General features: G+C 45.2%; 3 protein-coding genes across 5 annotated transcripts; 1 reads left to right on the forward strand and 2 right to left on the reverse strand.

The window, feature by feature from the left end:
* Positions 1–943: 943 nt before the first annotated feature.
* Positions 944–5042, reverse strand: rab5b (RAB5B, member RAS oncogene family). Of its 2 annotated transcripts, none has more exons than XM_034574985.1 (6): positions 4911–5042; positions 3053–3355; positions 2460–2611; positions 1921–2043; positions 1574–1667; positions 944–1349 (listed from the first exon to the last, which is right to left on the reverse strand). In XM_034574985.1, exons 2-6 carry the CDS (start codon positions 3216–3218, stop codon positions 1234–1236), a joined length of 651 nt encoding a protein of 216 aa, XP_034430876.1. In that variant the 5' UTR covers positions 3219–3355; positions 4911–5042; the 3' UTR covers positions 944–1233. The 2 variants fall into 2 exon arrangements, with proteins under 2 accessions (XP_034430876.1, XP_034430877.1); XM_034574986.1 differs by having other exon boundaries at positions 3053–3364; positions 4925–5038.
* An 858-nt stretch (positions 5043–5900) lies between these two features.
* On the forward strand, positions 5901–11660 carry lcmt2 (leucine carboxyl methyltransferase 2). 2 transcript variants are annotated; one of them, XM_034573974.1, is made up of 15 exons: positions 5937–6001; positions 6037–6086; positions 6525–6649; positions 7232–7313; positions 7772–7952; positions 8092–8248; positions 8697–8886; positions 8971–9078; positions 9206–9293; positions 9551–9778; positions 9972–10202; positions 10366–10463; positions 10576–10763; positions 10854–10989; positions 11424–11660. In XM_034573974.1, exons 2-15 carry the CDS (start codon positions 6042–6044, stop codon positions 11586–11588), a joined length of 2022 nt encoding a protein of 673 aa, XP_034429865.1. In that variant the 5' UTR covers positions 5937–6001; positions 6037–6041; the 3' UTR covers positions 11589–11660. The 2 variants fall into 2 exon arrangements, with proteins under 2 accessions (XP_034429864.1, XP_034429865.1); XM_034573973.1 differs by having other exon boundaries at positions 5901–6086.
* A 297-nt stretch (positions 11661–11957) lies between these two features.
* On the reverse strand, positions 11958–13822 carry crygs2 (crystallin, gamma S2). The gene is made up of 3 exons (XM_034573978.1): positions 13504–13822; positions 13054–13296; positions 11958–12310 (listed from the first exon to the last, which is right to left on the reverse strand). The coding sequence occupies exons 1-3, from the start codon at positions 13510–13512 to the stop codon at positions 12038–12040; spliced, it is 525 nt and encodes a 174-aa protein (XP_034429869.1). The 5' UTR covers positions 13513–13822; the 3' UTR covers positions 11958–12037.
* Positions 13823–14815: the final 993 nt, after the last annotated feature.

Genomic DNA, 14815 nt, shown 5'->3' on the forward strand with positions numbered 1-14815 from the left:
CAGACCACCTCCGAATGTGGTTTGAGTGTTTAGATCTCAGGACACGTCTCAGTCCTGAACTGAGCGCTGACCACTTGTGATCGGATGTTAATACCAGGTTTGAATGTCCGCACATTTTCCTGAAATAATCCAGAGGGGCTGTGAGAAAGCAGATGTCTGGTCAATTGCTCCGGACATTTTTTCTGGATCTTTTCCTGCAGCCCCCTGGTAAAATGTCAGGAAAATGTCCAAGTGAGAAAACAGCAGGAAAATGTCCCAGCGAGCAAGTGGTCGTGATGATGTTTCCAACATGCGGCAGATACCAAACACTGATCTTTCCACAGCAGAATTTATACGTCACGTCCCGCCTCCTGCTGCTCTACAGGCTCCGCCCCTCGCCTGAATGTTCCCCACATGTTCCTGTTGTTGTGAACGAGTCGGACCCGACAACCTGCTGCTGCTTCTCCAGATACAAAAGAGTTATAACCATTTGCTTCACATTATGAGTTAGAGTTTCTGTCAGGACTAAAGGAGTGTGAGTGGACCGGGTGCCTCCGAGACACTGGAGCGTCACTACAAGCGGTCAAGTCAAAACACTGGACAACAAATACACACAAATTAACTTCTGTTGGATAAACTGTGCCATAGGTCTGATCTGACGAGGCCCTGGAGGGTACCACTGACACCAGGGGGCGCCAGGCAGGACACGGAGGGTTTAGGAATCATGGCCTCATTCAGATACAATATGTGGAGTTATTCACAGCGGGATCTGATTGGTTCATGAGGAGCAGATGCTTGCGCCTTTTTTTTTTTTTTCTGTCTTAGCCACTCGCCGGCGTGTGCTGCTCAGTTTGTGCGTTTTTACACAATCAAACAAGGCTGTGACTGAAACGTTGCAGGGCCGAGTGGAAACAAAAAGAAAACTCACAATTATTAGTGCTAAATACTACAACAGGCTTTGCCACCGTCTTCCACACTCTTTATTTTGCACTTCTCTGTCTCAGTCGTCTCTAAACCTGCCCTCGTCGTTTCCAAACGCAGGATCTCAGTCGCTCAGGAGACACAGATGTGAATCATCGCGCCTCATTCTCTCATTTTTAAATTATCTGTCTGCTTGGACAGGAGGATGAATGGAGGGGAAGTGGGTGCGTAGATACTGGGTTACCCCGCCTCGGGCCCGGGGCCAGGAGACGGGAGGGGTTGACGGGCTGTGGTGGTGAGGATGGTGGGAGTACTGGTGGGAGTCGTGGAGGTCTAGTTCCCACCGCAGCAGGCCCGGGTGGAGTGAGCGTCTGGGTCCTGGAGGTTGACGCCGCGATGCCGCGCTGCATGTGTCGGGTTCTGGGTGTCTGTTTTTGGCATCTTTTTTGCTGCAGTGACAAGAAAACGTGAAATATTTAGAATAAATTAAAACTAACAGAGAATTCATGTAAAAAACTAAACATTTATAAGGATTGACACTCCTGGAGCTACGTTTCAGATCCACCCACTGGTTCTGAGTAAATCTACGTAGCAGCCCTGAAGTTTCATTGAATCCAAATGGACTCATTCCTAATGTCGTGATCCATCTGATTATTTTCCCGCTGCCTCTCACCGATGGCCAGGAAGAGCTCGTTGACGTTCATGGCCGTCTTGGCCGAGGTCTCCATGAAGAGCAGGCCGGTGTCGTCAGCATACGTCTGAGCTTCCTGCAACAAATACAAATAGATCATCAGCAGTGGTTTGAAAAACTGCAAACAGAAGCAGGTCAACTGGTTATTATTAAAGATAATATTCAGCTGTATGGATTATCAAAATAAAGGTTGGTTGCATCCTGCTGGTAGATATAGTGTATAATTTATAATAACTTTAACCCTACTAACACAGACAGTATGTAACCTGTCCATTATGAGTGAGCTCAGGCTGTAGCTCATGAAGAGGGTTTGAACTCGAGCGTGTTACCTCGTACTCTACGAGTCTCTTCTCTGCCAGGTCCGCCTTGTTCCCAGCCAGGGCGATAACAATGTTAGGACTGGCCTGTCGCTGCAGCTCCTTCACCCAGGCCTTGGCTCGCTCAAACGTCTCCTGCACAAACACACAACTGAGGTCAGGTAAAACAACACACGTGTGAACATCAGACACAAACAGTCGGTGCTGTGCGTGAATACTACATGAAATATATCACTGAGGGCTCAGGCTTCTCACCTGCTGAGCTTCTGTAGAGCTGCGAAGTTAACTGGTGTAATATTAACATTAATATATAACTGCTGGTTATTCATTAATCCAAGGAGGTCATGTCTGCGACTTTTAAATGTGGCTTCATAAAAAGGGACTGTTGGGCCTTGGTGGAGGTTTGAACTCTACTAAGTGTTTTAGCTGCTTGAAATAAACCATGAATATGTAATAAAAACACTTGTAAAGCAGCTGTGCTACTTATCCAGAGTAATAACTTGAACCCAGAACTCCACAAACAGGAAACTGAAGAATCGTTTACTCCGTACCGGCTTGGTGATGTCAAAGACGACGATGGCGGCCTGAGCTCCGCGGTAATACATGGGCGCCAGGCTGTGGTATCGCTCTTGTCCGGCGGTGTCCCAGATCTCAAACTTCACTGTGGTGTCATCTAGACACACAGACTGGGCCAGGAAAGCAGCTGGACGCACAGACAGACAGAGGACAGGGTATCAGCTGGATGCTCGAGGTTTATACTTGTATTCCTCTACTTCTATCTGACTGATTCAGTTCCTAGTTCCTCTAAATGTTTACTCTTATCATGCAACGATATAGATGAAGCTCCCTGGTCATTTATATAGTGGCTTACAGTAGCTAAACGTTGCTCTTGCACCTAATATCTATGTCATTATTAATTATTCTCTTAATATCCAGAAAAGAAGCTGAAAGATCCCGGATTCGATAATTTAGTACTTTTACCCAAGTTAACCTTTGAATGCAGGACTTGAAACTGTCTCTTCTCTGTTGAGCTGCTACTTTCACATTAGAAAAGTTCCCTCAGATCCACCACAAACCAAATTAACAACCTTCTTCCCCTTTTGTCCCGACCTCCGCTCACAACCCTCCCCCCCTTCGTCCTCACCTCCGATGGTCGTCTCCTGGAACTCATCAAACTGTCCCTTGACGAAGCGCAGCACCAGGCTGGACTTGCCCACGGCCATGTCCCCCAGCAGCACCAGCTTGAACTGGCAGATCTTGGTCTGGGGTAGTGAGCCGTTGGTGCGGCCACCGCTCCCTCTGGAGCTCATACCGGCCTGCGTAGGAGTCAGGCGGGGGGGGGGGGGCCTCCTCCCTGGAGCGGAGACAGATGCGTCTGGGATGTCTCTCACGTTACTTCAAAAAGACCGTCTGTAGTCGTGTCTCGCTGGTGACGTCTCTGCTCTCCCTGTTGTACCTGTGTGAAGAAGAGGACGTGTTAGTCCACGACACCACGACTCGCCTCTTACCTGACCTGACCGGACCTGACTAAGTGATGCAGGACACTGTGGCCTGTGGTGAAATCTGACATTTTCAGTTTAACAGTTTGTCATCAAGACATTTGCATAATTCGTCACAAGTCTACTGTAGTTTACAATATAAATAACAGGCTTCTATAAAAACAAATACATAACTAATGATTGATTTATTAATTCTAACGCACAAACAGGGAGCAGGCTAATAGGCATCGGGGGATTTGACATATTATGGTAATAGTTTATTATTTATAGATCGGTGTGTGAAGCTTATATCTGTGTATATATTTATTTTATAACTTTAAGTCTTTATCTTTATCTTTCTCACAGTTCTCCCTGTAATTGCTCTTTACTTTGTTTTATGTGTCTCTTCACTCTCCGCTCACTATGTTCATGTGTTTACGCACCAGAACACCAAAGCAAATACTTATAAAATACTTAATACATAATACTTAATAATAAACCCACAGGGTGATGAACTCAATTCTAATCGAGTCGTTCGGTTTCAAACCCCTCGGGGACGAATCAACACAGATATTAATGTTTTTATTTGCTCACACTAGAAAAACCTGTAGAACCTAAATCTTGAAAAGCTTATATCAAGTATTTATATCAAGCAATACAAATAAAACGTGTGTGTCATCACAATTATTAAGGGAGAAATTAGCAGATGAAGTTTGAATTGTTTTTGGGGGGGGAACTCTGGTCCGCTCCACATTGATCCAAGAAGGTTCTGGGTTCTAATCCCAGCTGTGCCTCACTCTAAGTGTAGAGTTTGCCTGTTCTCCCCGAGTCTGTGAGGGTCTTCTCCGGCTTCCTCCCTCCGTCCAATCGCACGCAGACTGGGGTTTGGTTCATTAGAGGCTCTTAATTGACTGTAGGTGCGAGTGTGAAAGGTTGTGTGTCTGTGTTGTCGCCCCGTGACACCATGGCGACCTGTCCAGGCCTCGCACGATGTCATCTGACCCTCAGAGGGATAAGCGTTATAGATAATGGATAAAGTCTGTGTCATTAACACATGAAGTATCGGTATCTGTGATATCGTCCCTTGGTTTTATCAGAGACTAAATCGAGCGTATCACATCACATGACAGCAGAAGAAGAAGAAGAAGAAGAAGAAGAAGAAGTGGACACCATTGTCCTGGGCTGCTGATGATGGACAGTGAGACATGATGAGAGTTTCACAGGGAGGATGAGGAGGATGATGATGATGATGATGATGCAGCAGCTCTGCTCTCAGGCTGTAACACACCATCACTGCAGCACATGTATGAACGTGTGTGTGTGTGTGTGTGTCCGTCCTGCACCACCACACACCATTAAAACCCGCTATTCCCCCCCCCCCAGCTCTGATCTCCGGTGCTAACGGCGGCTCTCAGCCCGGATCGGACCGAACCGGATCGGAGCGTTTACATTTCGACGCCTGATTTTAAAACCCGGCTTTTCTGCGTGTTTACCGGACGCACGTGCCCGCGGCCGGAGGACGACGGGCTCATATCTACCTGAGTTGCGGGGTTCGGAGCCGCGGGGGGTCGCAGGCTCCTCTGTTGACAAGTCGCTATCAGCTGGTGGTGGAAACGTTAACACTTCCTGTAAAGAGGCGCATGCGCACTGAGTGACGCATTGTGGCGCTGGAGGAGAGGATCCGCATTATTTCACTGAGACGTCATTTAAAGCGGTTCACGGGTTTTATACAACTAATAAATATTTTTTATATATTATTATTTTATATTAAAGAAATTCAAGAAAGGTGTTGATGTGATTTGTTCTTTTGTGCAGAACTCAGAGAAACACTGGGACATTTGTCTGTGGAGTAAATGATCACGTGTTGTTGCTCACTTCACGTTCCTGTGGGAAACTGTGAGAATGGTATTGAATATGATTATTATTTTAATAACATTTTATATCCTTTAATCTAAATTCCAACCTAGAAAACCACATTTTACAGAACTGGCCATTTATATCAAGCAATACAAATTAAAAAAAAGCTGTTAAAACTTAAAAGCTTTACAAGATTTTTATTTAAATGCTTTTTATTATTGACAGGTTTTATCCAGCTTATAAATATCTGCAGAAATTCAAGAAAGACATGTGTAATTTGTTTCCTTGGTGGAGAAAACGTGGAGACATTTGTTTGTGACGTGAATTGTTTTGTTTTGTTGTTGATCATATTCACCCCCACTTCAATTTAAAAATGTAATATCCATAAATCTGAATTCCAACATAGAAAACCACAGAACTGACCGTTTATATCAAGCAATACATTTCTTCCATCTATAATTGTAAAGATTATATTAAGACCTATAAGTATTGGAAGCTTTACAAGCTTTTTATTTAAATACTTTTTCCTATTTATTGATTTTGGGCAAATTTATAATGACAGTGACAGGGGGTTTTCTGTTGTGGCCTCCGGGCCGCTGGGGGCGCTGGAGAGCAGGGAGGCAGGTGTGTAGTCGGAAGTGTTGACCATGTGGCGGATGTTTGAAAGATCAGGATCCAACTGAAACGCGTCTGTATCTGTTTTATTAAAAATATCTGATCTGTAATAATAATTAATTTGTACAAATTAAACCCTAAACTCGTCGCTCATGTTTAATTGTCAGTGATTGATGCGTCGTCATGCCAACGAGCAGCAGACAGAAGAAGAAGGGGGGGGACGTGGCGGTGAGATCAAGCTACAGTAATCGCAGTGGTGTAATGTAACGAAGTACTTTTACTCAAGTACTTCAGAGTATTTCCTTCACACTGTGTAAAGTACTTCTATTACAATCCAGCTTTTACTTTACTAATGAACCAAGTAGGTTTTCAACACTAAAGGTAAACAAGGAAAGATAAAAGAATAAGAGATGACAAAGATTAAGATGGAATAATAAATATAAAATATAAATTTTGTACGAAAGCAGTGAAGTGCTACATCATTAAATCAATGATCCAACTACATTTCTAACAACATAATATAATGTTTCTCTGCATACACAGATTTTGTACATATAATATATTACTTTTGCAGTGTGATATTACTACTTTCACTTGTATAACAAATACTTACTGGAATTGGGTGTTTACACTTTTTGATGACTGTTTATTTGCGTCTGGAACCAGGTGCAGGGAACCAACGACAGCAGCGTGGTGAGCAAGGCATCGGCTGCAGCGCGGGGCTACTTCCACGACCACTTCCTCCAGCACTTTGTGTGCAAAGAGGCCAGAAGAGCCCCGCTCATCAACAGGTCAGCGGAGACGTCGTTCATGGAAAAGAATTTAACTGTCACACGCTGTCATAACTAATTAAAACCAAACTTTCCAGTGTTAAAAGAACTACCTAAAATGATGGAAACGTTTATTTCACATGTGCTTTTGTTTGGTTCATGTCCCATCTGCTAACATGGAGGAGGCAGGTTTTATGACCTATGTTGCAGCCAGCCACCAGGGGGCGATTGAGATGCTTGGCTTCATGTCATGTCGTCCATCTTTATTTACAGTTTACGTTCTTAACAATCAAATATTTTACATTAACAGATTTTAGTAAAAGTTTCATTGATCTTTAAAAACCTACCTGAGTTTATTCAGTGGATTATTAGGGTCCAGTATTAAAGTGTAATTATTTAAATAATATTTGTCTTTCTGTGATTTCTCTCCTATATGAATGTTTTTGTCCGGCATGTTTGAAAAATAGTCAAATGAGAAACGTAATCAAACGTTGCTCTTTGGATTAAACTGTTCATTGTGTGAATTAGAAACATATTTCCTGTTGTTGTTGTTGTTTAGAATTAGAATTTGAATGTGACACATTATTTGGTTATTTTCTTCAGGGGCTACTATTTGCGCTGGAGAGCTGTGGACCACTGCGTGAGGAGGTTTCTACACGTTACTGAAAACTGCCCCAAGAGACAGGTCAGTTCACAGAATACTGTGTTTTACTTCTCCATCCGTACGACTACGAAACCACTGTTTTCAAACTAAAACAATCTCTGTCCACAAAAACGTTTTGGTTCCGTATCAGTTTAATCTCCGTCCAAACTAACACGCCTGAAAACACGTATAACAAGCCGAGGCTGATGCTGTAGTTCTCCTCCACAACGGGCTCATGTGATCGGAGCCTGACGAATTGGGGAAGGATACGTTGAGCAAGCAGCTGTGTTTCCAAACATTTCAGTTTCTGCCCGTCAAGACTAAAATTCAGCCCTGGAGTTTTCAAAATAAAAGTCAGCAGCGTTTCCTGGCTCTAAAACACCAGGCTCATCCGTAGCAGAATAAATATGTAGAAATGTGGATGAAGCCGTGTGGTCATTGGAGTTTTCATCATTCTGAAAAGCCATGAATTTCCTCTCTCATCTTTCCCCTTCTTCTAGATTTTGTCGTTGGGCGCAGGTTTCGACTCGTTGTATTTTCGCCTGCGGGCGGATGAAGCTCTCGCCGGAGTCGTGGTGTTTGAGGTGGATTTCCCTGATGTCGCTGGACGTAAAACTGCTCTCATCTCCTCTAATATTACACTGAGGGGGATGTTAGACCCACATTTACCTGCACCTACAGGTTTGTCATTTACTTTGCTTTAAAGAAATGTGTTTGTCATATAGTTGATGTTAGATTTCAGAAGCATGTATGTGTGTGTGTGTGTGTGTGTGTGTGTGTGTGTGTGTGTGTGTGTGTGTGTGTGTGTGTGTGTGTTCAGGAGCTGTGCACGTATGCAGTGGTCAGTATCGTCTGTTAGGGTTGGATGTCAGAGAGGAGTCCCAGGTGAAGGAGGCTCTGGAGGCAGCCGGGTTGGACTGGGCTGCTCCCACTCTGATTCTGTCTGAAGTGGTTCTCACCTACATGGAAACACAATGGTAAACACGAAGCAAGTGTCCGCTCTAAACCTGTTTGTCATGTTCTGTTCTCTTGTCCTGTGTTGATACTTCAGTAACTTCTTATAGTTTGTTTTTAAAGCTTTTTATAAACAGTCTATGACTTTGTGTTCATCCTACCTGGTTTATCTGCTCTGAAGATGTTCAGAGCAGATGTTCGTGATGTTGGGTTTGTATATAAGTTTGAATGATTGACTGAACTGATGTTGTTTTTTCATACATTTGATGTCGACTGTTTCTGAGTCTGTTAAACAACCGACACAATCTTCAGACCCAAGTTCAGAACATTTCAAAATAAAAGCTCTGTAATTCAGCTCGATATGAAGCAATACAGCAACGTTTGTAGACAAGTTGCTGAAAGAGGAAGTGATTCTTATATTTCTGTTGCTGTTATGACGGAGATCAGCACCTGTTGTTGTGTGTCTTCCAGGTCGGATGTCGTCATCAGTTGGGCGGCAAAGCTCCTGCCTCAGTCCCTCTTTGTGATGTATGAGCAGATCCATCCACATGATCCCTTTGGTTCAATCATGCAAGATCATTTCCACAAACTGAATTCAACGCTGCACGCCCTTCGACAATACCCAGACACCGCCGCTCAGAGACGCCGGTTCCTGGACAAGGTCAGCATGCAGACTTATCACTGGGTCGTGTGACTGTCGAAGTGCAAAGGACAGAATTTGGTAAACCTGTGTTTGTGTCTCCAGGGCTGGGATCAGTGTGTGTGTCTGGATATGAATGACTTCTACCTGGGGCTGGTTCCTGAGGACGAGAGGCGCAGGGTGGAGGACCTGGAGCCTTTTGATGAATATGAGGTTAGCTGTTAAATGTGGTGGCCATTTTACTGTGAACCAAGTTGGTAGGGTAGCGCTGACTTATTCTGCAAAGCACTGCAGGTCCAACATGAAGTGTCAGAGTGTGTGTGTGTCTGTCCGTCCTCAGGAGTGGCACCAGAAATGTTCCCACTACTTCATCCTCACTGCCTCTCAGGGCTCTTGTATGACTCAGGCTTTACTCACACATCCTCCAGGTAACGTTCACCTTTTGTAACTTCTCTAACTCATTTGACATCTTTACGACAATTTATTTACAAGCAGGGGTCACTGAGTCCTGTCCAGCCCTGGACCTATAACACATAAATCATTGAGAATTGTTTTAACCAGCAAAGCTTTTCTATCCTTTATGGAAGTGGGGTAGTGACCCAGGAAACCCACAGACCAATTGCATGTGCTGTAAACCTGCATGAATGTTTTTCCTAAGCTGTGACTTGGCTTTTCTTCCCCTCAGTGTCTCCAGTGTCGTCTGTAAACCCATCTTTGAGCCCTGTAGCCCTGAGTGTGAAGCTTGATCCTGCTTGTGTGGAGGGTTTGGGGATGGCCTCCACCTCAGTGAGCCCAGGACAGCTCCTGCTAACAGGAGGCTCCGGCAGGGGGGGCAGGGGGGCAGCGAGTCGAGTCCTCCTCCGAGGACAGGAAGGGTGGAGATCCGTCACTGTGGAGCCGTCACTAGACTTGGGTGAGAGGACTTGCTGCAACAGCTGTTTTTGCTGTTCACAGTTTTATTTTGAGGGAAGTCACAAAAACCTTCGCCAAAGTTTAACTTATTTAATCAATAAAAAGTCAGTTTTCGGCTTGAATCAACTTGTGCAGGTAAAATGAGACATATTTAACTTCCAGTGTGAACAGCTTGATGTGTTTTCCTCTCGCAGGCGTGCGACTGTACCACACGGCCACGTCCTGTCCAGGAGGAGGTGCGGTGGTGTACGGAGGTCGCTCCTCTCCTCTCAGCCCAGCCAGAGGCCTTTTCAAAGTGCTGCTGGACCCTGCTGGTCCCCCTGCCCCTCTAGACGGAGTGAAACTGTGTGTGGAGGAGATGCTCTGTACAGGGGATCCACCTCCGCCAAGATGGAGGCACACTGCTGCCATCGTCAGTCACAAAGGTACGGTTAGAACAAAGGCCTTTTTCTCTTCGCCTGAATATGCTCCGAACTCCGGATAATCTCCTAAAATTATTATATAATAAGTCCGAAGAAAGTTCAAACCCCGGAGTTCACGTCTGAAAACGGCATTATTCAGTAAGAGCTTCTCTTTTCTTCTCTGCAGGCAAAGACTTTCTGTTTGTTTACGGTGGAAAGAATGAATCTGATGCTGTTCTGGGTGACGCCCACTTCCTGTGTCTGGACCAGCTGCTCTGGACTGAGGTTTGCTCCCCATTCATTGGTTCTCTTCAACCAATCACGTGTCATTCCATATTCCTTCCAACTTGATGTGTGTCTCAAAGTCCTTACATACGTCCCTGTGTGTAATTTACAGATCCCAGTGGAGGGAGCCGCACCAGAGCCACTCCACTCCCACTCCGCATGTTCATATCAGGGAGGTGTGGTGATGTTCGGAGGTCTGGACCGAAGGGGGGTTCCTCTGGGGGACACGGTCGTCCTCAGGCCCACTGACAGAGGATTCTCCTGGGAGAGAATAGAGCTGCAGCCCCCTCCGGTCCCCAGGTCTGATGATGTGACACAAACACTCTGATGCTTCCACTTTAAAACAGACACTTAATACAGTTTGATCTTATGTGATGTGCTTTGTTTTAGATACTCTCATTCTGCCCACGTGATTGGACAGAAGCTAGTGGTGGTGGGCGGGGTCTGGATGCATTCCGATGGCGTACCGGGTGTTGTCATGATCGACCTCGCCACACGGAGCAGCGTGGAGTTCAGCCTGGACACGGTCAGTTCACAGTTATTTGACTTGATCACAGACGGTAAATAGAGACGGACGACATGAAGTCACGCAAAAGAGGAGGCAAATAGTCTGGATCACCCCCTGGTGGCTGGCGGCGGTATAGGTCATAAACCCTGCCTCCTCCATGTTAGCAGACGGGACATGGACCAAACAAAACAATGAAAGTAGACGTTAAATAAAAGTTTCTCGATGGTAGAAAGTGGAGACACATCGTGCATCTAGTGTATAGAGTGTATGGAGCTAATGGAGATGTGGGCTGTGTCTCAATACTCGCACAATAAATGTATTGCAAATAGTAATGCTATTTTATATATTATTATTAGTATATACATTTTTATATTATATTTTATACAATACTCTTTCATATTCCTGAGCTTTATAAATCTGTAAAATGAATGAATCCCTGTGTTCCTCTGTAGACCCGGGTGCCGTGGCCTCTGATGCTTCACTCTTTCTGCTGCGAGCTGACAGACTCTGAAGAACCAGAGCTGCTCCTGATTGGTGGAGGAGGAAGCTGCTTCTCCTTTGGGACTCATTTCAACCCCCAGCCGGTCACTCTGAACCTCAGGCCTGTCCTGGGATGAAGGTTTTCTAGATTCAGTTTAACAACTAGGGACCGAGCACCGAATTGGGCACAAGTCCATTAATTTAGTCTAAAAACTAAACTATTTGAACGTCGGGGCTTAGGGACACTTGGATGACATCACAGTCTGAAGACGTGGTCATCATTTACTTTAATTGTCTTGTATTTGGCTGCAACGCTGTTTAACCCTGAAACTCCAGAAGTGTTTTGTGGACTCAAACACTTCACCCCCCACCCCCCCCACCCCCCCCCCCCCCCCCACCCCCCCACCCCCCCTCCACCATAGTGGTGAGTAGATAATGAGTTTTCAGGGAACTATCCCTTTAAGGACACATCATGTCTAAAAGATATCACTCCACAGAAATGCCTTCAGTGTGTTTGCTGGACAGGTTTTTATTTGCGAGACCTCAGAATGGATACATGAGATTCGTGTTTTGGCCGGAGGGTAAATCACTCAGTGAAGCGCCTGAAGGACAGGACCGTGGGACTGCTGGCACCCCAGTCGCCAGGTTTGCAGTATTCTCCCTTCTCCAGGAAGTACTGGCGTCCGCGGTAGTTGGGATGCTCGTAGAAAACCCACCAGCCGTCGAAGACCTTGCAGGAGTTGACCTCCCTCCAGCGAAACTTCTCCAGGAGGGAGGGACAGTCCTCTGTGGCCTCGAAGGCCTGGCCCCCGAAGTCTGCCCTCTCATAGAGCTGCATCTTGTACAAGGTCCCACTGGTCTGGAGGGGGGGGGGAGTGGTAGTTAGTGCATGGGGTTGGGATAGAATGGGAACGGAATGGGGGGTGAGAGAAAAGGGGAAGGGGGGATATATAGGGAGATGAGATATTCCATCTAACAAAAGGGAATTAATGTTCAACACTTTATTTTAACCTCCTGCAGATTAGACATTTAGAAACTTAATGAATAGTTTCTAACACACAAATTAAACCTTTTGAGTTTTTATGACAACTGAAGCTACCACAGGTTCTCTGTCATGTTTGGAGGGGGGGGGGGGGGTATTAAGCTGCAAGACGAATCCTTGCCACTAGATGTCACTAAATTCTACACACTGAACCTTTAGAGCTACACTACAGAACCTTGACTGGTCTTTGCACAGGTTTTATAGTCTGTGCATCAATTAGACTCCATCCCTCGCTGTTTACTTCTTTTTAAACGTACAACATTGTATAAACGATACAACACTGCACATGGACACAGCTCCTACTCACTACATTGATTGTTTTGTGTGAAAGTAGCGTTGCTGAATCTGCCCTCAGGCTGTGGGTCGGTTGGACCGAAGCCTGAACGTACCGACAGGCTGACCCGTGTATTGGTCTCCATTGACAAAGCCCTGCAGCCACTGCTAGCATCATAGCATCAGGCTCGTCCGCTGGTTTTTACTTTCCCCCTGTGACTCAGTGCAGTTTCTAACAGCTCACTACCCGCTCAGCTGAGTAACGTCAGTGCAGGTGGCTGACTTACAAAGTGGATGCTCTTGCAGGAGCTGAGTCGGTCGTTGAGTCCCATCCAGCGCTGGTACTCGGGGTACTCCCCCCTGGTCAGAACATACTGGTAGCCCATGTAGTTGGGCCTCTCGTACACCACCCAGGCCCCACTCTCCACCCGGATGGAGTTACAGCGGCTCAGGTAGGCATGGAAATCTGAGCAGTCGCTGTCGCACTCATAGCGTCGACCCTGGAAGTTCTTGTCCTCGTAGAAGACGATCTGCGAAAAACAACAACTCAGGCTTTAGATCCTGCAGAAAACTTGACAAACCAGTCGACAGCAGTTTGGTCAGTTTCACCTGAAAATGTAAATATCAGCAGATTGGGACACGTGCACGGCTTCAACGTAAACCCACTGTCTTATCTAACCCAAACGCCTCAGTGTGAACCTGACTGTCGACGCTGGTGCCGCTCTGTCTTCACTCACCCTGCCCATCTTGGATGTGTTGCGTGGGGAAGCCTCGGTGATGTCAAGCGATGGTGGTGGTTCCCCGGCGGTCTCGATGTGGCTCTGGCCCCTCGCCGCTCCCTTTTATACGCCCCGCTTTCCCCACGTTTATAAACAGCAACAGTGGAGGCAAAAGGGGAACAATCGCTTTGTCATGAAAATGAGATCCAAAAATTGAGTCAGTGATTCTAGTGCTATTCAGTTTTTCCAGAAAAGCGAGGAAGGATTACGGCATAATGCCCCGGCACGGTAAGCATCCATTGACCCCACTTCTGTACTGGCTGCATCCAGTGCCCCCACCCCGACCACCCCGTCCCACCACACCCCCGCCATGTCAACACATGCCAGCTCCACCAGCTTGCCCCCCACCTGGCGATGACCTGCCAACTCATGACTTATTTCTGCCTTATGAATGGCTGCGGTCAGATTCAGTGGAGGAAGACGTGCTCAGATGCTTTAAGGAGAAACTGAAATACTACTCTAGAAAAGTACTCAATAAAAGTGTTGAAGTACTCTTGCAGAAAAATGCCACTATATGTGGTTTATTATTGTAAATTGCATGTATTTTATTGTAAATTTCACAATTATTGCTAATAAATCAAGTTATAAGCAGAATTCTACGATAACTAAATTAGTATGCATTTGTTAATTGCTATATAGGCTATTTGTACTATATATTTGTTCACTGTGGAACTTATTTCTATTATTTAATGCATAATATTCATCATTGGGTTGTTTATAATGATGCAACATAGTTTATAAACTCATTATACACTTAGTGGCCACTTTATTAGGTACACCTGTTCAAACTAATGCTAGAAGCTCAAGTGCTTTGTTCATGTGTGGTAGTTAAAGTACTAGTAGTTATATACAAGGGTTAGGGTTAGTTACTTCTCAATCACAATTTCTCATTATATAAAATCTAAAGTAAAAGACAGAATGAAATCAATAAGCAGGAAGTCACCTGGATTCAGTCAAAACCTTTATTTGTCATTTTTTAAACTGCATTGTGCTCTTCGTACAGTAACGGTGAAGCACTCAGTTATTCTATGTAAGGCATTTTACAGTGTTACCACTTTCATCTTGAAAATGAAGACACGTCCCAGCAATTTGAATTTTACAGTAGTTCAATATTTTACAGTGCATATTTTTTACCGAGTCCACCTTCATCCACCTGTCACGTGTCCCATTGTGTAATAACTAGGTTGAGCATGATGATGAGCGAGGCAGGTTTTTTAACGCTGAGAAAGGAGGGTCGATTTATGAAAAATAATCTCACTCTGATGCTAAA

The sequence above is a fragment of the Hippoglossus hippoglossus genome, chromosome 21 (genome assembly GCF_009819705.1).
Source record: "Hippoglossus hippoglossus isolate fHipHip1 chromosome 21, fHipHip1.pri, whole genome shotgun sequence".
NCBI lineage: Eukaryota > Metazoa > Chordata > Actinopteri > Pleuronectiformes > Pleuronectidae > Hippoglossus > Hippoglossus hippoglossus.